This window comes from Tympanuchus pallidicinctus, unplaced genomic scaffold (assembly GCF_026119805.1).
Source record: "Tympanuchus pallidicinctus isolate F22 unplaced genomic scaffold, pur_lepc_1.0 scaffold2, whole genome shotgun sequence".
In the NCBI taxonomy this organism is placed as follows: Eukaryota; Metazoa; Chordata; class Aves; order Galliformes; family Phasianidae; genus Tympanuchus; species Tympanuchus pallidicinctus.
In genome coordinates, this window is record NW_026294721.1 from 27310067 (window position 1) to 27334096 (window position 24030).

Below are 24030 nucleotides of genomic sequence, written 5' to 3' on the forward strand. Positions count from 1 at the left end.
TTGTGTCTTCTACCTTTTCTTTGCTCATGCTGCAGTTTCAAAGAAGACTAAAGAAGAAAGGGTGGGATGGAGTCGGAAGAGGTGTTTTACCTCACTGATTTGTGGTTGACAAAGTTCAGAAACAAAGAATCATAGAATTTCGAAGGGACCTCTGGACATCACCTAGTTCACCCCCTGCTCCTTCCACAGGAATCAGAGAAAGTAGAAGCAGAAAAAAAAAAACAACAAACATATTTTTTCAGAAAGATTGCCTCTCAACAGAGGAAACCATAATGGCACCCAGCTGGCCACTGTGATAGATGACTTTACAGTCTTCAGGGTTTATTGTGAAGTGCAGAGGAATGGAGTAATCTGAGATCCATTTGAACAACGAAAGCCTTGGAAATTGTTTAATGTTCAGAGAACAAAGTCTGCCAGAATAGCTTTTCCCGTTAATGAAATATCAACAATCTATTTCAGGGGGAAAAAAGATCACTCAAAAAAAAAACCAAACAACCCAAACTAAAACAGCAAAAAAACCTTGCCTGACACACCTCCTTTGCTCAGTCCTGGGACAGCCATCACCTTTCTAATGAGCATTAAATATCTGCCTGGGCTATTCAGGTCTGTTCACTATAATTCCAACTTCCTTTCCTCTGAAAGTTGAGTGGAGACTTAATGAGTCTCTTTAAAGACTAAAGCGGCATGACAGTGTACCTGGGGGAGTTACAGGAAGAGGAGGAAAATGTTTCTGCTCAGATTTCTCTCTCCTTAATATCCAAGGTTTTTTTTTTTTTTTTTTTTTTTCAGGCAGTCATTCGGAATGGCAGTTTTCTTGCCTCTGAATTCTTGTTCCAGGAGCAAATACTGCCATAGTAAGACATCCCTCTTGATGGAAAATCATTGCTGTTAGTGATGAGTAGAAATGCCTATTACTGATTCAGAAGACTGATACAGATATGGAGGAATATCTGAGCAGAATACACTTGTCTAAATGAAAAACAGTTCCTGCACTTAGGAGGGTTGCACTAAACAAATCATGAGCACAACGTAGATAATCATGATATGGATTGCAACAAGTCTCAGGAAATTGCAGATAGCTTCACTTAATTCTTACCAAACTCTCCTTACCTATCTGTTCTTGTTAGAAGCTTACCAGGGAGAGTTATATATACATCTCTTAAAAATAACTGGTTCTGGGAAACTTAGATGATGTGAGAGGGAGTAGAAACAATGCTTTAATCTTTCAAGCAGTTTTTACCAAAGTGAATTCTAGAGGCAAAAGCCATATTATTTGAATTCAAAGGGGAATATCCTAAAAGACATTGCATTGACTGCGTCAGAATGCTGTATTTTAAAGCTTTTTGTGTTTATAGTCTTTATATTGTAGTGTTACATCTTTAAAATCTGTATTCATGTTCATGTTGATTCTTATCTCGAAAATCCTAATGATGTGTGAGTTAATAGACGTCTGTTCTGGTGCTGTTTTAGAAATGATTAAGAAGAAGCTAACAACAGATAAAGAGAAGCAATTTCTTCTTTTTACTACAGCAGTATAGTAAACCAAAACTATTTCTTTTCCCCTGGAGAAATAAGTGCTAAATATAACTGAATCCCTCAGATGACTTGTGGGGGAAAAGCGCATGCTTGTTCATCATCATAGAGGAGTGTAAATATATTCATAGGTGCAATTAAAGTTCTTCAGTTCTTCATGTAAATGCATTTATTTAGCTGTTTTGCATGGTTACATTCTACCTGCTATGCACTGCAATAATTTATTTTGTTTCAGAGCTCTCCATCCACCATGTTGCCCTGTGGACCAGCTTTGACCTTTGTTCGGTGCCTGGTGCGTAAGAAGAATGTCAAGGGGGAAGGTCTTGAGGACTCGCTGTGCCGATGCTTATCTACGCTGGACCTTATAGCACTGGGAGTTGGAAGTACCCTTGGTGCTGGTGTCTATGTCCTTGCTGGAGAAGTTGCCAAATCTAATTCTGGACCTAGCATTGTTGTTTCCTTCCTCATTGCTGCCCTGGCATCTGTGATGGCGGGTCTCTGCTATGCTGAGTTTGGTGCTCGTGTTCCCAAGACTGGTTCAGCATATTTGTATACTTACGTAGCTGTTGGTGAACTGTGGGCCTTTATCACTGGTTGGAATCTCATTTTATCCTATGTTATAGGTAAGCCTAAGAGCAAACATGGGAACTGAGGCTTTCTGAGAAAGCAAATATCAGAAAGGGATTTGTTTCTTTGTGCCTCTGCACTTCACTACTCTTGCTTTTCAGTCCTGCTGGATCAAATAACCAAGGTCATTTGATTAAGTTATTTCCTTCATATATAGAGTTTTTGCAAGATGTGTCGAACAGAAGTGATAATGAACAAGAGTAAACATGATTTTACTGCTGTATTGATCAGCAAGAATAATGTCAGTAGAAAACACAGCAGAAACATTTAGCTGAGTCCGCTCCCATGGCTATGGTATTTCCCTTTAAGAAAGTCATGATGCTTACTTCCTAACTTGTTACTATTATCTCATACTAATTAAATGTTCTGTGTTGTGATCTCATAAAACACAAAGTTGACCAGGTCTGAATAATAACAATGCTTATGTGGGAGATGTTAAAAGAGCTGCGTCAGTGCTTTGGCAAAGATGACAAATTTGATTTAAATGTGTTTTGTACCAGAAGTACATGTTCCTCTGTATGGTGTATAAGCATACCTATCTGTATATGTCTACCTAATTACAGGACTGTTGCCCAAATCCGTTCAAAATCAATAGACCTGAATGTTGTTTTGTAGTGCATTCCTAGTAGGAAAGTGGTAAGAATAAGGTTTTATTTAGCTGTAGTCACATACATTCTTTACCAAAGGAGAGCGTTAGTCTTAAATACTAACTCTAGTAATATATATATCTTCCTAGTGTTTTTTTGCTTTACTTCCTGGTAGACAATCTTTCCTTCATGTTATTTATTAAACCATTGTTTTGTATTGTTTAACATACACAGAATATTTTGACTTTTGAAGTAAGTGTCTTCCAGAAGGACATAAAATACAAATGATATAGAAATAATTTTTGCAATATTTTGGGAACAAATGAAGTACAGATTTGTATATTGTAGTTGTAGAACAGTATGCTGTCATTTAACTAAGTGGAAATCTATGATGTGAAAATCTCTAATTAAAAGTAGCAGCATGTTTAGTTTTATTTCCTTTTCAATAGAGGTAACTGTATCTCATTGCATTCGTGCAAAACTGTGAATATGCATGTATTTTATAAAGGTACATCGAGTGTAGCAAGAGCCTGGAGTGGCACCTTTGATGAACTTCTTGGGAAACAGATTGGTCACTTCTTCAGAACCTACTTCAAAATGAATTACCCTGGTCTGGCAGAGTATCCTGACTTCTTTGCTGTATTCCTTATATTGCTCTTGTCAGGTAAAAGACAAATATCTCGTTTATGATGGTTGTAATGTCAGAGTGCTTCTTATAGTCAAAAACAAAAAAATACCAAGCTGTAATTTGTGTTATATCAGAAATGAGTAATAGTATCTGAGCAGTTTAGATCAACATTTATGCATTGACAAAATAACTCTGGGAATTAAATTTGTATGAAAAAAAAAAAAAAATTATGCATACTCTCCTTTCCTTGAAGATGAAACATAAAATAATCACTTATTGGTAGGTGTTATAAAACCTATTATTATAAAACCACATTGATACAGGAAAATCTTCTGTCATATTTTTAAATTATAAGAACTGATACCAAGCATACACTTTCTGAGACATCAGAAATTTCCAAAATACTGCAACTTTTTTGCATGTTTTCATTTGCTTTCCAAAAGTAAATGTTCTTTAAGTTAAATAAAGAAAATGCTATGTGTGTTTTAAAGTGTATAGTTTGTTTTAAACAAAGCACTTCATTTTTCAACTAAAATTGTTCACTAGAGCTTTTACACATCCCAAATATTAGTTGTGTTCAGACTCTCTAGATCACATAAAAGCAAGAGCTTTTCTTCTCTAGAAAGTTAAACTGATGTGTATATAAATACTTACCCTCTTATTCTGCTGCAAGTGTTTTTGGACTCATTATTGGGGAAAACATTTCTGTTGAGCTCCTGATGCTACAATGAGTGACCAGTGCATCTTTAGCTTTTAAAAGCTAAAAGGGACCTTAAGCTTTTAATAGGTCCCTGTACAGGAAAGATGAGTAGTAGAGTAACATAGGAAGCCTTACTTTGTGGTTGTACTTGTATCTTCAGTTAATTTCTTTTATCTGGTTTTTGGTTTTGTTTGACTTATGAGAAGAAAAGAGTAAAAAGAAAAAAAAAGAAGAAGAAATTGCTTACGTCTCTAACTGAAAAGCATTTGAGAACTATGTTATTTAAAAGACAAAATTCATTTAGATTTAAAATGCATCTATGCTGAGTTACATTGCAGTGTACAGGTTCCCAAGGTGACTCAACACCCATACCTCCAGAAATTGTAGCCAAAATAACACTGATGCAGAAAACTTGAGCAGCTTCTATGATAACTTCTGTGCTGTGATGAGATAGAAAGCATCTCATCAGCAGAGACAGAAATTTTTTAGACTTTATCTTGAGAGGTTTATAATTTTCTGTGTTAATCTCTAATTAATGAGGGAAAGCATGTATGTGATGTTAGTGGCAATTAGAGAAGCCAGAGAGACTTTCCCACTCTATTCAGTTTCTCCTGATCTGCTTTCTAGCTGTTATTCCATTAAAATCTTAGTATGCTCACAGTTGTTAGACAATCAGATCATGATGAAATAACTTTCCTATTGTTTAAATGGACTAGTCTGGAACTCAAGGCAAGCACATTTTGTATTATACTTTTTTAATAGAATCTCTGTAAATCAGAGATACATACGAACTGGAGGCGTGCATTTATTCTAAAGGATTTGTTAATTAGCTTTTTCCATTGCATAATATAGAGATTCTAGAGATTCTAGAATCCCAGAAAAGCATTAACAATTGCTCAAAATACTTGTAAATGCTTCAGGAGTACAGTGAAAGAAGGTTGCAGTTTTATGGTTTCCAATACACTTGTCTGTTGCCAGGCTGTTCATTTACTAAATTTGTGCTAAAAGTATAAAATCTATTGCTATTTTTTTTTTTAATATTATTAATTATACAGACAAATATATCTTCTTGAAAATAACTTTTTTTACTGTACATGACAGTTCATGTTTAAAAATTGTTTTTGTTTTATAGGTTTGTTATCATTTGGAGTAAAAGAATCTGCATGGGTGAATAAAATTTTCACGGCTATTAACATCTTGGTCCTACTCTTCGTTATGATTTCTGGTTTTGTGAAAGGAGATGTTGACAACTGGAGAATAAGTGAAGAATATCTCATAAACCTTTCTGCAATAACAGAGTAATTACTCTTAAAATTATTTTTAAATTACTTTAAAAAAATGTCTCATATTCTAAGCAGTTCTATGTAATACATGCTTTTGTACTATTGCAGGTAATCTATTAACAGATAGCTTGGTTGTTGGGAATGATAAACTTCTTATTCCCTTAGAAAGTGTTTTTATTTTTTCATTTATATTTTCCCCCCCAAAAAAGTGCTGTCATATTTTAAGACTTTGATTTGTGGCCATTTGAGAAGTTACTGGCTTCTAATCCTTAAGCCACGAATTAATTGCAGTGGGTGAGTACGACAACGAGTGTTTCTTATACCATTAGAAATTTTAATGCCCTGCCACAAGCAGCAAAATGGGTAAGATGATAATTATTAGATTCAAGTATGATTCCGTTTGCTGTTATTTTTGTCTTACAAGTTTTCACATGGATGTGTCTTCTCATGCTCTAATGTAAAGTAATGCAAGGGAGAAAGATGAATATGTTTGACCTACCAGTAATAAAAAATAATGTGTTTTTCTGCTCTATTTTTATTATTTACAGGAATTTTTCATCTTACAAGAATGTGACAAGTATATATGGGAGTGGTGGCTTTATGCCATATGGTTTCACAGGAACACTGGCTGGTGCTGCAACCTGTTTTTATGCTTTTGTAGGATTTGACTGCATTGCAACAACTGGTATAGTATTTATATGTGTGTGTATGATAGCTTTTGGGGGGGGGCAAAGGGACATAGTCTATCTTTTTTAGACTTTTTTTTCTGCCCAAATCATGTTAATTGGCCACCAATTTTTAAGAGTTTTCTGATATCACTTCTAAATTACATATGGATGATATGATTTGAGTACTTAGAATGTATAAATTATAGGAAAATAACTAGAAATTATTGTTTTTGACATTCTAAATATAGAACATATTTTATGCCCATTAATTATACTTTTTTTTTTTTTTTTAAAGCCATTTCTGGCAACAAAAATAACTGATCTTAATTTGAGCAGATTTTAAAATTTATTCTGTAGATATGATTCTGAGGGTTTATGTTTTCAAACATATTCATTTGTCTGTCATAATATCTTGTAAAGATGAATGTACTAATAACAGTTTTTGGTGTGTGTGTTTTGTTTTGTTTTCTTTCTTTTATTTTCAGGGGAAGAGGTCAAGAATCCTCAGAAAGCCATACCCATTGGAATTGTGGTGTCCTTGCTCGTTTGCTTCATGGCCTATTTTGGAGTTTCAGCTGCACTGACTCTTATGATGCCATATTATCTGCTAGATGAGAAAAGTCCTCTGCCAGTAGCATTTGCATATGTTGGATGGGGTCCTGCAAAATATGTTGTAGCAGTGGGATCCCTCTGTGCTTTGTCTACAAGGTAAAGACATTTGATATGCTTTGCAAAAGCTGATGGATACTACAAGACATTTAAAAATAAATTAATGGGTTTGTTTAGAAGGCTCACTTCATGAAGAGGATTAGCATTAATATTAGAAGCATGTTTTAGTCTTAAGATTTTCTTCACAATATTTTCAATAGTTAATGTTTCTGTTTAAGCTTTACTGTTACTGAATTCTACCTCTTTGACTTTTTATCCAAAAATTATTTATTAAAATAATTATTTTTAGACACATGACCTGCAAGTTACCTCTGTTAACTGATGAAATATACTTCACTGCCTTTGTCCTGTCTTGCATGCCATTCTCAATCAATCAACAAATTTACAAACTCTGTGTATTTGCAGGCAAAATTGATAAGACAAATACCTAGCTTCCCTTATCATCTTCATTGCCTGTTTTTCTTCAGTAGCCAATCTGTTTTCTGATATCATTCCCTCCTGTGATTTTTGTAGGATTATTTGAGATGTAGATTCTAGCTGTGGGAATAGGGTAATTTATTTTCTGCTATAAAACTGTGAATGTAACCTGTTATTTTAATTAAGAAGATCAGGGAAAGCATACAATATATAAGCATGTGTTCAAATATATCACAGCCTAGTTGTAATGTGCAAATACTTTCATAGAATAGAATATTGCTTAGTGCTTGAATTTAGGGATAGAAAAATGCCGATTCCAGTCTTCTACTTGAGGTTTTGTAGCTAAGGAATCATCCAAGTGAGCTTCGATGATGTTAGTACGGGCTGACATTCCACAAATTAAAAAGGCATACCTGCTTAAGCAGGAATACTAACAGTACTCTGAGATAACTCTGGTGAGCATCAGCGTGATGAAGATGGTCACACAAGGTCTAGGTGATGATTTAAAGGAAGGGAATATTTTGATGTAGAAGGTGGCGGAAAAAGGAAATAGTTTCAGTATGACATAAAAGCTTATGTGGCTGACTGAAGAATATAACTTGTACAGTTCATTCTGAAATTATAGCTTTTTTCTGTCTACTTGTCATACTTGGGGGTTCTATTCAAATTTTCCTTTATACTGATAAATAGCTTTATATGAGTGCAAACTAATACTGGAAAACAAAATGAACTGAGAGAGTAAAACACCATTTCAGAAATTTGAATTCCTGGTCTGTTTCCAGTGTATTTTGAAGTGTTATATTTCCTTGTTTGGAGAGGTTAATCTTTCATGTATTGATTTGTGTCAGTTTAGAGCAAATCAAAGCATATCATATATCATATTCTTCAGTTTAGAGGTATAATTAACAAAAAAAAATTTAGATCATTACTTTTAGTTCATGTAGTTACTGCTAATTATGTTATGTTGTGAACTTGTGTCTTTTGGGTAAAGATGTCCATTTCCATTAGTATTTTCATTATTTGTGTGAACCCACTTAAAGAGAAGTATGATTAATACATTGTACAAAGGCAGAACAGTACAAATTCAGTTGTGGATTTTAATAGTATCCTTATTTGAAGAATAAACTGCTGCCCTGATTTAGAAAACACTCATTCTCAAAAAGAACATTTATACATCAGTTAATGTGCATGAGATTATCTCACGTTTGTCTAACCTTAATGCTTGTGTCTCATGAGCATTACCAGAGGTACTTAGCATCTGTGGTATGTAAAATCTGAGCCTTCTTTAAGTGGTTTAGTTGACATCCTGAAGTACCTAAGGCAACCATTCAGCTGGTTAAATGCTAGTATGCTGCTGCAAAGGTTGTACTGGCTATGAATTTGCCTTTTGTCCTTTCAAAGTTTTTTTGTTTTCGTAATTATGATTATTTAATTTGGAGGGAAAGAAACCATCTAATGTAAGAAGCCTTTTTAAAAAGAGCTTTGAGTTACTGACTAATTGAGTTAAAGTTTAAAAGCTTTCTGTGTGCTGCTAATAACAAATCTAAAATAATTACTCTTCCCATAAAGGAAACAATCTCAGTGAAGCTTGGCTTGAGGAGCTTTAATGGAAAGGGACAATGTGCTCAGCTGTAACTGTTGGTGCTTACTTTGAATTACTGTTAATCAGCAGCCTCACATGGAAATGCGAAGCCTAAAAGATGCTGCTAATGCCTATTGAATTGCTGCTGCTGACTGACAGACTTTTTTGAAGAATACTCAAGCTTAACTGCAGTTAGTGTGACTGTGCAGGAATATGTTCCTGGTCCACTAATACCCAAGAACTACAGTGATGACGAGTTATTTTGCTAACCCGAATTCTCTCTAATGAAGAAATTCCAATTCCTAAATTAAAAATAATCAAACAAAAATACAAACAACAACAAAAAAAAACCCAGCTATTAGCTTTATGGGAAAAAAAAAGACATTTCTATTTCTGTCTGATCTGTAGTATCTTCGGCTAAGGGGCTTTCTGATTTTGTCTTATGATCATAAGATTCTGTACATGACAGTAATTAACATTGTTTACCTTTTCCATGATACAACTCTGCTGTCTTATGATCGTAAGTTTATGTACATGCCATTAATTAGCATTGTTTATCTATTCCATGGTACAGCTCTGCATGAACTGTGTTTGCTATGTTGCATGTGTTCGCTTTTTTCTCAGTCTTCTTGGATCCATTTTCCCAATGCCACGTGTAATCTATGCTATGGCGAAGGATGGGTTGCTTTTCAAATGTCTAGCTCAAATCAATTCCAAAACGAGGACCCCACTAGTTGCTACTCTATCGTCTGGTGCAGTAGCAGGTGAGACTAAGAGTTGATCCTTGTAAAGAAAGGTGCACTGCTAAATGTGTTGCATATGTGGAAATTGATTTGCTTTTCACTGATCCAATATAACTGTCACCAGGTAAAGTAGGCTACTAGTGAAACTTTTCTTTACCACAGATTTTGTATTTGTTTGCTAATCTCAAGAGCTTTCAAAGCTTAGGTTCAAAATAATCGACAAAGCATAGAACAACACTTATCAATCAAACAGAAAACCGAGAGCAGCAAAACAGAGCCTAAACCAAAACTGAAGCAGAACCCATTAACTCTTCCAAGCATTCTTTTCATGTAGTTGGGTTTACCAGTAAAGCACTGTGCTTTTAATAACCTGTATTTGAACTATACATTTTTCTGTTCTAGTCTTCTCGGCTCTATGTTCCCTTTGCCCCGAATTCTGTTTGCCATGGCACGCGATGGTTTACTCTTTAGTTTTCTTGCCAAAGTGAGTAAGAGGCAGGCACCAGTTTTTGCCACCTTGACAGCAGGGGTCATCTCTGGTAAGCTCTCAAAGCCCATATTTCTTAAAACTGAGATTTGAACACTCTGTGCACGTGCATGGTAATTTGTATTTTTGAAAAAGGGCTGCTTGTTAACTTCCCGTGCATGTAAGATGGGAATTAAATCAAAAGGTGTAAGAACTCTAAATCATACCAATCTTGATGGTGGTAGTGTCTTTAATGTCACAGAATTCAAAGTTATTTTATTTATTTATTTATTTTTAAATATTAACTTCTTGTACTGTGAATAAGCTTCTTACTTGATCTGAGTCCCTTAGGCTCTCCTCTCCTCATAGGGTTTTCTTGTCCAATGAACATAGATATATGTACCACATCTGTAATGGGGAAAGCAGTTATCAAGTTTTTTATTATGGGACATGAGAAAAAAAATCTGTATTTGCAGTGGGATCAGCTTTTGTATGAAATACATGCACATATTTTATTTTCATGGTCTTCTAAAGAAAACCAGTTCTATTTTGGTACAAGCTTACCAAGTTAGAGTTGAAGGGTATGTGTTTTTCTGGGTGCTCGGGAAGTTATGTGTTTATGCATATATATATATATATATGTATATATTTGTATGTGTATATGTATATGTATACACACCCATATACATTTTAGCAAAACAGCATTTTGGGAGCTGCTGCCAACTGCCAACTGCTCTATTAGTTTTACAGAGAGAAATTTTTAACACACAGCTGTTTCATTTTTATCTATACTTCCTGAAGTGGCACTGCCCAAGTTTCATTGTGTTATTTTGGAGGGATGTCTGATTATCTAAGAAACTGGAAGCACTGGATGTATTTACCTTCAAGGCAAATAAATGCCTTAAAACAAAAATATTAAAGACATGGCTTATAACAATTTAGCAACCTGGTTAACATTGATTTAAAGTGAGTTCAGAACTAAGACTAAAACATTCTGTTTTGACTATTAATTTATGTTACTGACTTTTTCCTCTATAATAATTTGGTAATGCAGTTATGTGGGAAAGAAAGAAAGAAAGCCATGTTACCTAACGTGTAAACTAACTGATGCAGCTGTACAGCCTTGACTAGCTGTGCAACAGCAGCCACGTGGACTTGCTTTTAGACATTGTGGGGAATTTGGTGTATGAATAATTTATCTGAAGACAGCTTAATCTATTTAAAAAAAAATGCGTATTTGATAACTTGTGGTCATAAATGGTTTTGCCAGGGTAGTTAAAAATAAGTGCAACAGGTCATATTATCTGATTTTCCTCTTAAATCCCAGCATGGATTGTTTGTATCCTAGTATCCTTGTATCCTAGTATGAATAGCTTTAAGAAATGTTAACCTTTATCCTGCTAGCCTGTTTGGTGCTTGGCCTCAATTAAAGTTATCGGCTCATGACTACAGCTGAGTCAGTTGTCACATGCTGTTACTGTGACTTACTTTTTTACATATCCTAACCATGATTCTGAAACTGCACATTGAAAAATATTTAGCTGCCCATTTACAGTTCTTAACTGTAAATTTGCCTGCCATCATTACATAGAACTTGAGTAGAATTAAGAGAGGTGAAAAAGCTTTTTTTAAATTCTCTTAATCAGAAACTTACAAGAATTTTTCAGTTTGATCTAGTGTATAAGAAAACAACCTTGGCTACAAAGTAGCCTTTTGAATCTAGAACTTAAAATTAAACATAGCTACTTTATATTTGGTTATTGCAGGTTCTGTTCTTTCTCAGCTTTGCTTACCTACATATTTTGAGAATTTAAAGCCATGAGATATTCAGAAATTTGCCACAGATATGAAGTTATGACTTCTTACAATAAATGACTTCTTGGATTTATGAACATCCACCCTCTCTTAAGAAGACAGGATGATTTTCCTTCCTCCATTGGAAGAGGACACTAGCAGATGAAATAGAACTTCCATAACACAGCAATCGTGCTTTTTGAAGTCATGTTTTTGTCAGAATCCAAAAAGAGGGGAACGTGTGCTTCTGTGTTTTTTTGTGCACTGATTCATCTGTCTACACATATATTAAAAGTATTTATAAAGTAGATATTATATATAAGCCTTTCCGAATATAGAAAAGTTTGTGTATGCATGCACGTGCAGTAATATAAAGGCTACATTTTATTTTTTTATTTTAAGATTCGTGATGATTAAAAAGGTAAAATATTTAGATTATTTATATATCTCAATAGAGTGAGTCAAATGCAAATACTTTAAGAATTTTTGACCATGTATCAATTAATGCTAGCCTTTCACTTAGTGTCACTTGGTTTCAATTAATTGTGCTAATTTCTCTAATAAGTTCTCTGTGTGCAAACAGCATAGACACAAAAGAATCTCCAGATGAAGGTGACATTAGTTTTTATGGACGAAATGTCTGCCATAATTACTCAGAGTACCATGGAAATTTCTATTTCAATGATCTTATGAATATTATTTCTTGTGAGATTTTGCTGTCTTTTTTGAAGGCCACTTGAAGGTTTTAGTAAGATAATTAAAAAAAAAAAAAAAAACACACAAAAAAAAGAAAACACAAAAAAAACCCCATCTGTTTTCTTACAGACAACTTCATAAATTTATATGGAGATTATTTTGAAATCAGTGGAAATTTTACATACTTACTGGGTCACATCATTGTTCCTCTGTTTTGTAGTGGGAGCCATCTCTTAACTCTTATGAGATTCTTTCACAGCATCAGAATCTTTTCTACAAAGATGTATTTTATTGTGGCCCCTGTTCAGCAAGCCACATATGCAAGTACTTCTTTCCAAATAAATCCAATACAAATTGCTCGATTATGCAGCATTACTGTATGGCCCAGCAGTGTGCTTATCTATCTGAATGAGATTCCCAACTGTAGGAAATTAGGTTTAGGTATGTTGTCTATGACTTCAAATGTGTTTTTAAGGATTATTATGATTTCACTCATATTGTTCTCAGTAGAACAATTTGAAGTTACACTGGTGACGGACTTTAAAATCTTGACTTAGTATGTAAGCCTCATACAAATTTCGCATTTTCTTTTCTGTTCTTTTCTAGCTGTTATGGCATTTCTGTTCGACCTAAAGGCTTTAGTGGACATAATGTCTATTGGCACACTTCTTGCTTATTCACTTGTGGCAACCTGTGTCCTCATTCTTAGGTGAGTCAAACACAACTTTTCTGTTTTACTGTGGTTTACACTGTGTTGTTCACTACCTGAACAGGAGTCACACTTACAGTGGATGTTTTTTTGCTTTATAACTAAACATTTGAGAGCTATCTGTATGCATATAAATAACTGCTGAGAAGCGTTTACCTGTCAAATAAACGCTGATATATTGTTATATCAGTATAGCAGTTAGTCACATCAAAACTTCATGTGAAATCTAGACACCTTTTGTTTTCCAGGAGATAATATTTTGATACAAATACAATCCATGCTGTACCTTGGGCCTATCACATTGTGGTGACTGTATGTGAAAGATGGAGGTGCTAAAATAATCACTTTGTGATGTCCTGTCAGAAATCAGTAAGACCGGAAAAGCATTTCAAGGTCTGGTAGCCCAGAAGACAGTACAAATACCAGCTCTCATCAGTTGGGATAATAATTAATTGTCAGTAGAACTATGTTATGTCTTCTGTTTGTAAAACAACTTAATGATTTCAATATCTTGAGAGCTGTAGGTCATTTCTATATTTATTCTGTTCTTTTTAATTTAAAAAGCCAATCTTTGTTACTTATACAAGGCTAATAGCCTTGCATACTATAGCCTTGAAAACTATATAGCTTGAATTCATTCAATATTTCAATAATTTCCACTTAAGAGAAGACTATTTTATCCCACACTGACTTATCTATAATATGTATTTTTAAAAATACACTTACATTCTAACAAGAGATGTAAAATTTCAGTTTATACCAGTTAATAGACCCCTTACATGAAGCAAAGCAGAATGAACTTGCCACTGCAGATAATTCCTTAACCTTTCCCTACTGCTGACCATCAGATCTCCACATTTGTGCAAGACTGGTAATTTATCTGACCCACTGGTGCATTTATATAGCTTAAAAAACTACTGACAAACAAACAAACATGGCAAAAAAGTTGCCATAATTTGTTTATATAAGATAGTGACTAATCATATGTTCTCACATATTGGGTAATTCTCAATCTCTACTGCAAAGCACTTAGTACTTAAATGTATTCCTAGAGGCATATTCTTTCAATTCCCAGAGTAAACCTCATTATTACACCACTTGTTTTTTTTTTTGCACAGGTACCAACCCAGTTTAACCTATGAGCAACCCAAATATTCTCCAGAAAAAATAGCCTTGGCTGCATCAGAAAGAGAATCTGCTGTAAGTGAGTCACAGATAAATATGATACAGGAGAGTCACTTCAGTCTTCAGACTCTGATTAATCCATCCAGTTTACCTACAGAACAGACTGCAACTACTGTTAACTGTTTAGTGGGTCTGTTAGGTAAGTAATATACAACATTAATGTAAGTAATGGAATTTTATTACAGACAAAATTAAACATTCAGTAATAATATACCTTTCCTCAGTCATCATTAATGCACCATTCTAGATAATGCTCTTATATTTCATGATGGAATTAATCTGCAATCTCGTGTATTTTCCATTACTTGATCATTTTCATAGCATTTCATACTGAAGTTCCACTATCATTCTTCTTAAAAGTCACCTCCTCTTCAATGCTATTTCCATCATTTTGTTTTTCACACAGCTTTCTTGGTTTGTGGCTTGAGTGCTCTCGCTACATATGGGATTCATTTCATTGCTAACTTGGAGCCCTGGAGTACTGGCCTTCTTGCTGCATTGGTGGTGTTCTTCATAATTACCATTCTCCTCATCCAAAGGCAGCCTCAGAACCAGCAGAAAGTGGCCTTTATGGTGAATAAAATAATAGCTCTAATGGGAGGTTTGGATATATTCTAGGAAATGGGAGAGGGGCAGAGGGAGAGAGAGAGAGACAACCTTTTTTCAGGTAGTCTTTCATTACTGCACTGCTATTATCACAGTTTGGGTTTTGTTGTGACTGCAAGGGTAGTGGATGCTCATAGCATCAATGCTCAATCAAGTGTAGATCTTATCCAGATCTCAGGTCTAGGGAAAGGATTTTGCTGCCCACAGGTTGAATGTGTGATGCATATATAATTGTGGCCATACAAAAAGGGCATATCCGTTGTGTTGCTGTTACAACTAGTGGGTCTGACAACACAGATTTCTAGCTTTTCTTTCAGACACATGCCTGGAGTGCACACTGTTAAGGCACAAGCAATTTTAGTCCTCAGTTTGAACAACTTAGACACTAGAAAACAATTCAGAAACTGACTAGTATATAGTCAGATTATCTGCATTGTTTGCAGTGATTTGGAACACAGTGCAATTCATACCTCCCTGAAGTATGGCCTTTCATTTTGAGCTTTCACTTGTGTTCTAAGGTCAGTTAGTTAAGGAAGTACGTAGTGGAAACAGTGAATCACGGTGATGAAAATAAAAGAATTTGATGGAAATAAGGAGTCAATTTGGAAAAAAAGGGATACATCTATAAAGATGGAAATAATACTTTTCAGCTGTGCGTTCAGGACTTCATTGGTATGCGTTGAAAGATTGTCTTCACAGCTTTAGAGAACATATTTTAAACATAAATTACTTTAAATGTTTAAGATATGTAGAAATTCGTCATTAAATACTGAAAAAGAAAATTTTAATATACTTCAGTAAGAAAAGGTTGCAATTCTTTTTTAGTGAGATTTGTCACCCCTAGCTCATGTTGTATAACTCAAGTATGACATAAGTAGTTGATATATGCAAGAAATGATATTTAATATTATGAATATTTTAAATATTTCCCTCTAGGTTCCATTATTGCCATTTTTACCATCACTCAGTATCCTGGTAAATATTTATCTAATGGTACAATTAAGTGCAGACACTTGGATCAGGTTTAGCATCTGGATGGCACTTGGTAAGTACATCTGCTCATTTAAATCTCCTCCTTTGTTAGGACTGCTGAATCCTGTCTTAGATAATTTGCCTTTAAACGTTGGAACAAAAGTCTATGTTTTAGTAAAATCGTCTAGTATTTCTAGTTAAAAAAGTAAATCACGCTTCAGAAGGGATATGTATACATGGCCAAAACTGTAAAAATAGTAAAAATGGAGGTAATAGGAAGAATCAAAGTTATAGAACTAATTCCAGTAAGTTACCATACTTTTATTTCTTGTCTACTTAGCTAAATGTGTGCTGAAATCTTTTTTGTAACAGTTTTCTTTTTGCTATATCAGACATTCTCCTTTAAGATATGGAAAACTGCACTGATTTTATGTAGTCATAAATTAGAGATGCTAGTTTCCATGACTTGGCCTAGGGAGCCTGCTTTGGCGGGGGTCGGACTCAATGATCTTTAGAGGTCCTTTCCAACCCCTATAATTCTGTGATTCTGTTAGAACAACCAGTTATGCAAAAACGATGCACTGAAATTTAGCACTTCCATTTCCTGTACAAAGAGGGAAGACCTGAAGGTTGAGCTATCATTTTATTACCTGGCTTTGGAAAATTTGCTCAGCCAGACAGTAAAAAATAATGACTTTTTGATGCATTACTTGCCTAAAAAACTTATTAACTTTTTTTTTTTTCCCCCTTTTCCTTTTGAAAGGCTTCATTATTTATTTTACTTATGGCATCAGGCACAGTCTTGAAGGTCATCACAGTGATGGAGATGAAGATTCTTGTTCGGAAAATAGTGGGTTGCAAGAAAAGATCCCTGTGGAAGAAACGGATGAACCTGAAAGTGCAAATGAAAGCGATAAATTTCTTGCACGTGAAAGGACAAGTGAATGTTAATTTATGTAAACAATCAAGTCTTTTAAACCTTTAATTGATATTTTACTTGTGGACTGAAATTTCAAAAGCTTTCTGCCAACATTGTTCCTCTTGAAAGTGTTTACTACAAGGCCTGACTGATGCTTTGGACAAGCTGCTAATCCATCTTCATCATTTCAGAACTGACAGCATGGAAGTTAATATTTAAATGAAACAAACAAACAAGAGAAGTACTCTTTTGCAAGCAGAAATCTGGATGTATTGTTTGAACTGATGTACAAAGTTGCTGGCAATTACAAAATATGAAGAATACTTGCAAGAAGTTCAGAATATTTTATACTGCATTGTGAACACAGTGCCTTTTACATGTCCTCCTTATTTCTGTTACATGGTCTGGTGTCCCAAATAACAATGCAACTAATCAGTAGTAAAATACCAGGTACTATTTTTTGTTGCTACAGAAATCTCATGGGAGAAAAATTGAAGATACCCTGGAAAATATTTCCAAAACAAATGATAAATTGACAGACCTGATGCTTTGCAAAAAGTAGAAGATCGTGAATTTATATAAAAATAGTAAAGAAAGAATTGCTTACCCTTACTAATTAGTAGCCATTAAGAACTGAAATAGAGAAGATCCTTTAAAGGCTTTATTTCCCTCTAAATGCTGTTCAGGATTTTCACTTCTGTCTTACATGAATTCTTTTCACTTCAGAGATGCTCTTTATATAAAATAATACTTCCAAGAGGGATTGTGTTGTTTTCTGCAAAAACTTCTCTTCAGAAAAATTATGCCCCAAATCCCTACCTTCTTTTCACATAGAAGGGGAGCTGAAAAAAAGCACCAAACCCAGGCTTTGGAAGGAATGCTTTTCAAAGTAGTATTTCAGTACTTCACCAAGTCATAAAAATATGTTAGGACAACAATTTTTTGTGAGCCAAATCTAAACCTACAAATCCATTCATGTGAGTAGGCTGTCTAAATGCTAACTTATGTATGTAAAGAACCAAATAACTGCAATAGTGTTGTGTGAACCAAAAGTCATATTACTTAAGAAGGGCACCCAGACATTTAAACAATTTTTCTCAGCGAATAATAGTCTTCAATCCCTTGAAGGATTCCACAATAGGAAATTATTTTGCAAGAAGTCACTTATAAAAATAACTTCCCTAAAGTACAAGAGAATTGTTTTCTACTTTTGTACTTTGTCATGGAAAGTTTTAATCTGAAGCATAATATTGCCAGTAATAATCATTGTTATTAATCTCCATTGTTAGCTACAAAACATTTTATATCCTGTCAGAATGATGTTGGTTGACGGTGAAAAGCACCTTTTTATAATAGCTGGAATTGAAAAAAAAAAAAAAAAAAAAAAAAAAAGCAGACCAGTTAAGCTGCTTCTGTCTGTTTCTGTCTTTTTCACAGTGATAGATTCTTGCTTTTTAAACTGAAAATGAGTTTTGTTGTTGTAAGCCTAAACGTAGAAGGCAGAAAGAAGAGTGCTTCTTGATAGAGAATCTTGGAATGTGCTGATACCCCTTAGAAGAATGAGTTTGTAGTTTAAAGCCTGATGCCTTTCTTCCCAGTTTGAACTGGGAGGAGAGCATTTTTTGCAGCACAGGTGATTTGGCAGGGATTTGTACTAGTTGCACTAGTGGCCTCTGCTGGCTGCTCAGCTCAAGGAGCAGCAATCTGAAAAGATCTTCACCACTATTTGTCTTCTGTGGCATATTCCTGGATTTATAGCAATCCAGAGGAAATCACCAGAAAAGATTTGCTAGAAGACCAAAGCAGAGCACTTGTAGGTGCCTGTGTTTTTCTTTCAAAGTACAGGATAATGAGTACACAACAGGAAAACCACCTACCTTTTAACTGATGTTCCAGCATGTGCAGCTGTTGTCCTAAGGACCATTGTTCTAAAGTCTGGTGGTCCCTAAAAATGGATGAAGCAGAGGATGAAGAGAAACTGTAGAGTAAGTGACAATGCAGTCCTGTTTCTTAATGTATCATACTCCATCCTAATACTGATAAGTTATAGCCACTTCTTTGCGCAGTTTGTTTTACAAGATGTTGTTAAAGAAACACTAAAATGTCCTAGTAGAGTAATACAAGTAAATTATAGTCTATGTAAAGTGTTCTGTTGAAAGAACTAGATAGTAATCTTCAGTGCTTAGAACAGTGCTTAGAGCAATTGATAAGTTTCAGAACCTTTCTTCAATGAAAGGAAGAGCCGTCTGTGTCGGTTGGATCTGCCATTGGAATTGTATTTCTCAACTGGGGCCCATTGTTACGAAAAAGTGACAAAAGAACTATGTGTTTTTGTTTCAAACAGAAGATATTTATGACTTTTTAGGCTCCAGTGAGGTAATCTTGACAGACTGAAACAAATGTTTTATTAAAAAAAGATAAAAGAATGTTTTCGATACCATTGGTGTTTGAAGTAGAAATACTGATGCTTTTCCTGATTTGTAACTACTCTGTCAAGAGCACAACTTCTTCAGTGGCTATTTTAAGAGGGCATCCTTATCCGTCCTTTCCAGTTGCAATTTTGTCCTGCTGTTAGGACAAGCCTGCAGTGCTCAGTTGAACCTTTTGCACAGTATTTTTACAAGCCTACAATGGAAGACAGATCTTTTAAATTCTTTACACATCTTGGTGTGTGGGAAGCAGAGACTTTTTTCTAAAGATGCTGGTGCCACAGAGCAGGCAAGTCAGGCTCCTGGGTTGCAAACTGTGGCTGTTCTGTGATGTGCAAGGAAGATCCCATTCCCTCCCAGCACCATCATATAGAACGAATGTGTGCCTGCCTGTCTGTATGCTTGCACTGATCTGACATTAGCCCATAGTGATTTTGATGTACTGATTAGAGTAATTTCTATATTGCACTGGAATTTTCTTTGAAGGGAGACTGTCAATGTAAGGAACTTATGACTAAAGTCAGCACTAGCTAAGGCTTTTGGAGATAAACGAGAGAAATTTTTCAGCATCTATGTATTTTGTACATAGTGTTTGTCCCCTCATTATTGTATTATTAGTCCCCCATAGTTACAGTAGTTAATTATATGATAATAATGTGATTCTTACAAATGCTGTGAGGAAGACTGGGAGCAGCTGCAGTAGAGGAACTATCCAGTTAACTAACGAGATATAAAACAAAGGAAAATCATTGGGTATTCTCAGTTGCTTTGACTGCACAAAGCTTTTTTATATGAGTGTATAGTTAATGCCATTAATAATCCATGGCTAAGAACACTATAAGCCAGAAGTGAGATATTCATGCTAATTTTGATGTGCATTTGTATGTGTAATCTTGAAATTCCAGATGCTTTTCTGGGATGTTAGTGGAGCAGGCCCTGTGAAGGACAGCCATGCTGCTTCTTATGCAGGGAGCATGTGTGAAACAAAGCCCAATTTTGTTCTCGTGTTTGCTATATTTGCCAAGAGAACAGCTGAAAGCACAAGTCCATTGGAACTAAATTGTTATTTTTTAACATATTCATAGTTGTTGGTACTGTAAATTCTTCTGTGCAAATAATGATGGTATGTATTAATATATATATATTAATGGAGGTAGCTTTTTTTGCTTTATGGAAATAAATCCTTGAAAGTCTATATTTGCATTGGTACACTTGGGATATGCCTTTAGATATAGGAATTATTTTTATCAGATTTAGGAAAATAAATCAAAGTATATTTAAGAGAGAACAAGTAAATCTTTGTTCTCCCATAAGGAGGCATAACAGTTATAAAACATTTCTGCATAATTCACATTACCTAAGATGACCTTTATGCAGTATTCCAAATTCTAGTCCTAATTTTGCAAAAGGAAATGTTATGAGGTATCTTAGATTTCATTGTCTGTTATCCGGGACAAAACTATTCTGTTAATAACAGCATGCTTCTTCCTGCACAACAAATACGAGCTAGATTCCCAAAACCTGTCACACTGTGTTTAGGTTACCTTATATTAAGGCTGTGTATACTGCCTACTGTCAGAGAATAAAGATTAGTACTAGCAGTACAGGGTTACTTATCTATATTCTTATCAACTTGAATATGCCATGCAGAAACTTCAAATGATACAATTAATTTAGAAATAAAATATAGTAAAGCTTATATGTGTATATATATATATATATATTTCTGTATTTTATTAGATGATGAATGTAAAATTCTAGCCGCCTTTTTCCCAAAGTTTATGGAAGGATATACAACTATTTTAGAAATAAAATGCATACTATTTTCATGGAGATTTTTAATAAGTGCCAAGATCAGATGTCCTGCAAGCATCCCAGCTTGGGTGAGATCCTGACAGTGCAGGAAATCTTCATGGGACTGTGCAATCATTAATTGTCAGAAGCCTTTGACATTGGGGTGCATTCTGAACAGTAGAAATTTAATTCACATGATGTCTAGCAAGTGCTACTTGGTTATGTAAAAACAAATTAAAAGCACATGTTATCGTAAGGCCCTGGTTCTTCCCAGGCCTGCCAAGAGATTGTACAAATTGCAGTATGTTCACTGAAAGCTCTGGGATTACTCAGTGTTAAGCAGAAGCAGCAAGTGGTACTCCATATAATGTAAGATTTTGTATTTGTTTTTAATTTCCTGTACCTTTAGTAGTTCTTTCTGGTATATATTTTAAGGACCTCTGCATTTTTCATAGTTGGACCTTTCCAAAGCAAAATGTAGTGTCCTCACCACATCTTAATCTGTTTTCTACTTGATGTTAGAGATTGGGTTCTCCAGCATCAGCTAAGCCAAAGGATTTCTATGCCTAGACATAATTACAAAGAGCTATGTGTATATATAATTGTTATTTCTATTATCAGTTGGACAAATTCTGTTGTCTTTGTATGTTTCCATTGAGTCTTGCATGAGGCAAACTCCACCCTCAGCATCATAAGTTTAGCTGCAGTCAGGATTTGAAAGTTCAGGAGGGCTTTTTTTCTTTTGTATTAACAGAAAGCAAAGCACGAAATATGCATTATGTATCTTTAAGAATAGTTATGTGTGCTTCATTTTAAGAAATGTTAGTTTATATGTTTTAACTTCTTGTTCACATGTAAGCTGTAATGATTACATCTGTGATGTGCTGCTGAGCATTTGAAATGTCAGTAGAATGACTGTGATGCATCTTAAAATACAAGTTTCTGTTTGAGTACTCTAGCCAAAATGAAAGTTCTTGAACTTTTGTGAATGTCAAAGTGCATATATTTAAGAACATGGTGCTTGTTTATTCACTTTTTCAATAAGAATTATAATCAGCAGTATTTTTAGTTACCTTAGTTTCAAATCTGATGGAAATTATATTGCTTTTCATATACTGTAAGATATGCTTCACAGGATAACAACTGTGCATTTGTTCTGTATTTTTTTTAAATAAAGCTGAGTATCACTTGTATGTACTTCATACAACACCTCTGACTTGAAATCACCACTGTAGTTATAGTAGATACTAAATACTAAACTAAATACAGTGACTTAATAATATTTGTGTCATCTCATGTCATGACATGATACAAATCAGAACTCACAATAAATAGTGTGATAGCTCATATAGTTTTTATGGAAGGGGAAAAAAAAATTGACGATCGTGTTGTATGCTTAAAACCTTTATTTTTTCCAGTGGTCTGAACATGTGCATCATAGTAGTTTCCTATTCACTTCCTACAATGATTTAGGTGCTGTATAATTAATGAACATACAGATGTTATAATTATGAGATATACCAGAGAGTTTGGCTAAGCAGGTTATTACACCAAAATAAATAGGTAGGTAGGTAGGTAGGTAGGTAGGTAGATCACTCACCCTTGTCCTGGGCTTGCTGTAAAACTCCAAAGGAAGAATCTCCAGAAGAAGATCCTTCCCTAAGGCCTGGTAGTCAGCTAGTTCTTAAATGAGTCTAGGAGAGGTGGAGCCAGGCTCCACTCCTTCCGGCAGCACAAGTGAATTGCCTTCACCTGTGCTCCCAGGCTGACTCATTGCTTGCCTCAGGTGATTAATCAGAAGTTCAGGCTGTGATTCAGCAGTTCCCATACAGGCACTGTGACTGTTCCCATATAGACAGTGCTAAACCAGAGCTGATGCTGGGCTTGATTTCCAGAGGGAGTGATCCCTCAGCTTCCTTCAGTACCAAGCCTTGTCCTGGAAGCAACCAGACTCAGAGCTGCACGAATGTTACCTCTCTTTTCCCTTTTTGGAGGAAAAAACCCAACCAAACAAAAAACTTGGGAGTTCTGTCATCTAGTGCTGTGTCCTGAGGATTGAAATGACTGAAAACTAACTAGCATTTGAAAGACTGTCACTTAGGATACCTACTTACATACATAACGTAGGAATGCTGAATCTGGGCAATAGATAACGATAGCCTTGAGATACAAAACTGCACTCCCAGCATGAAGTTGCTCTTGTTTTGTAGACTTGGGTCACTATCTTTGTTCACAGATTTAAAAGAAACTGTGATTTTGGTCTTCTTAGGGTGCACTGCAACTCTTCTGATATTTATAAATGAATATAACAAGTTCTCAGTGTGTATCCATTAAAAATAGGAAACTCAGAATGTATAAAAACTCTTTCTTAATTGTATGCCTATATGGCAAAAGGTATGTACCAATCAGCTTGAATATGTCCTGAAATGAATGCAGGTGGGCTGCTGCTGCTAGTGCTAGTACTGTATTTCTCCATATGTACCAGTATGCGGGGCTCTGTCAGCATTGCATCTTTGACCTGGCCTGTGCATGAGAAGTGAAATTTGACCTAAGGAGGCACATACGAATTGCAATTACAGCAGTTTTGCAGATGATATGATGGAAAATAAATGCTCTTTAGCCAAAGAGAGGCTATGAACATTTCCTGTGCATGTTTACATTTTATACTGCACATCTTTACTGAACCATCATCTCCATGGTTCACTTTCTTTAAAACAAAGAGTGATAATGTTTTCAGAATCGGATACGTGATGGCATTGTAGTTTTTAACAGTGGAAATAACCTTAGCAATAGCAACACCCGTCATAAAGCAGCTTCTCCTGAGCAGGATTCCTTCTGGGAATGTCTTTGCTATAGCAGTCGGGAGTGAAAATGACTTCACAGTTACTTTTCTCCCTTCAGCCACATTGATCAGAGCCAGCCACGCACCTGCAGGGCCGCCTGTGAGGCGGCAGAGATGCAGTCTGCACAGCTCCCACCTGCGCCCGCTGACCCAGCACGTTTGTGACTGCAGGCCGAAGACA

General features: G+C 35.2%; 1 protein-coding gene across 5 annotated transcripts in view; it reads left to right on the forward strand.

Annotated features, from left to right (window-relative positions):
• The window catches only part of SLC7A2 (solute carrier family 7 member 2), a 40033-nt gene extending 22205 nt beyond the window's left edge, over positions 1-17828 (forward strand). For 4 of the 5 annotated variants that reach the window (XM_052682070.1, XM_052682068.1, XM_052682069.1 and 1 more), the window contains exons 2-12: positions 1769-2156; positions 3256-3411; positions 5208-5373; positions 5907-6043; positions 6512-6734; positions 9319-9458; positions 13000-13102; positions 14221-14426; positions 14694-14860; positions 15830-15938; positions 16629-17828. In XM_052682070.1, coding sequence (XP_052538030.1) covers positions 1784-2156; positions 3256-3411; positions 5208-5373; positions 5907-6043; positions 6512-6734; positions 9319-9458; positions 13000-13102; positions 14221-14426; positions 14694-14860; positions 15830-15938; positions 16629-16816 — 1968 coding nt within the window. In that variant the 5' untranslated portion in view covers positions 1769-1783 and the 3' untranslated portion in view covers positions 16817-17828. Of the gene's footprint in view, positions 1-1768; positions 2157-3255; positions 3412-5207; positions 5374-5906; positions 6044-6511; positions 6735-9318; positions 9459-9839; positions 9977-12999; positions 13103-14220; positions 14427-14693; positions 14861-15829; positions 15939-16628 lie in introns of all 5 variants that reach the window. The other variant, XM_052682073.1, reaches the window with a different exon arrangement.
• The last annotated feature ends 6202 nt before the right edge of the window (positions 17829-24030 follow it).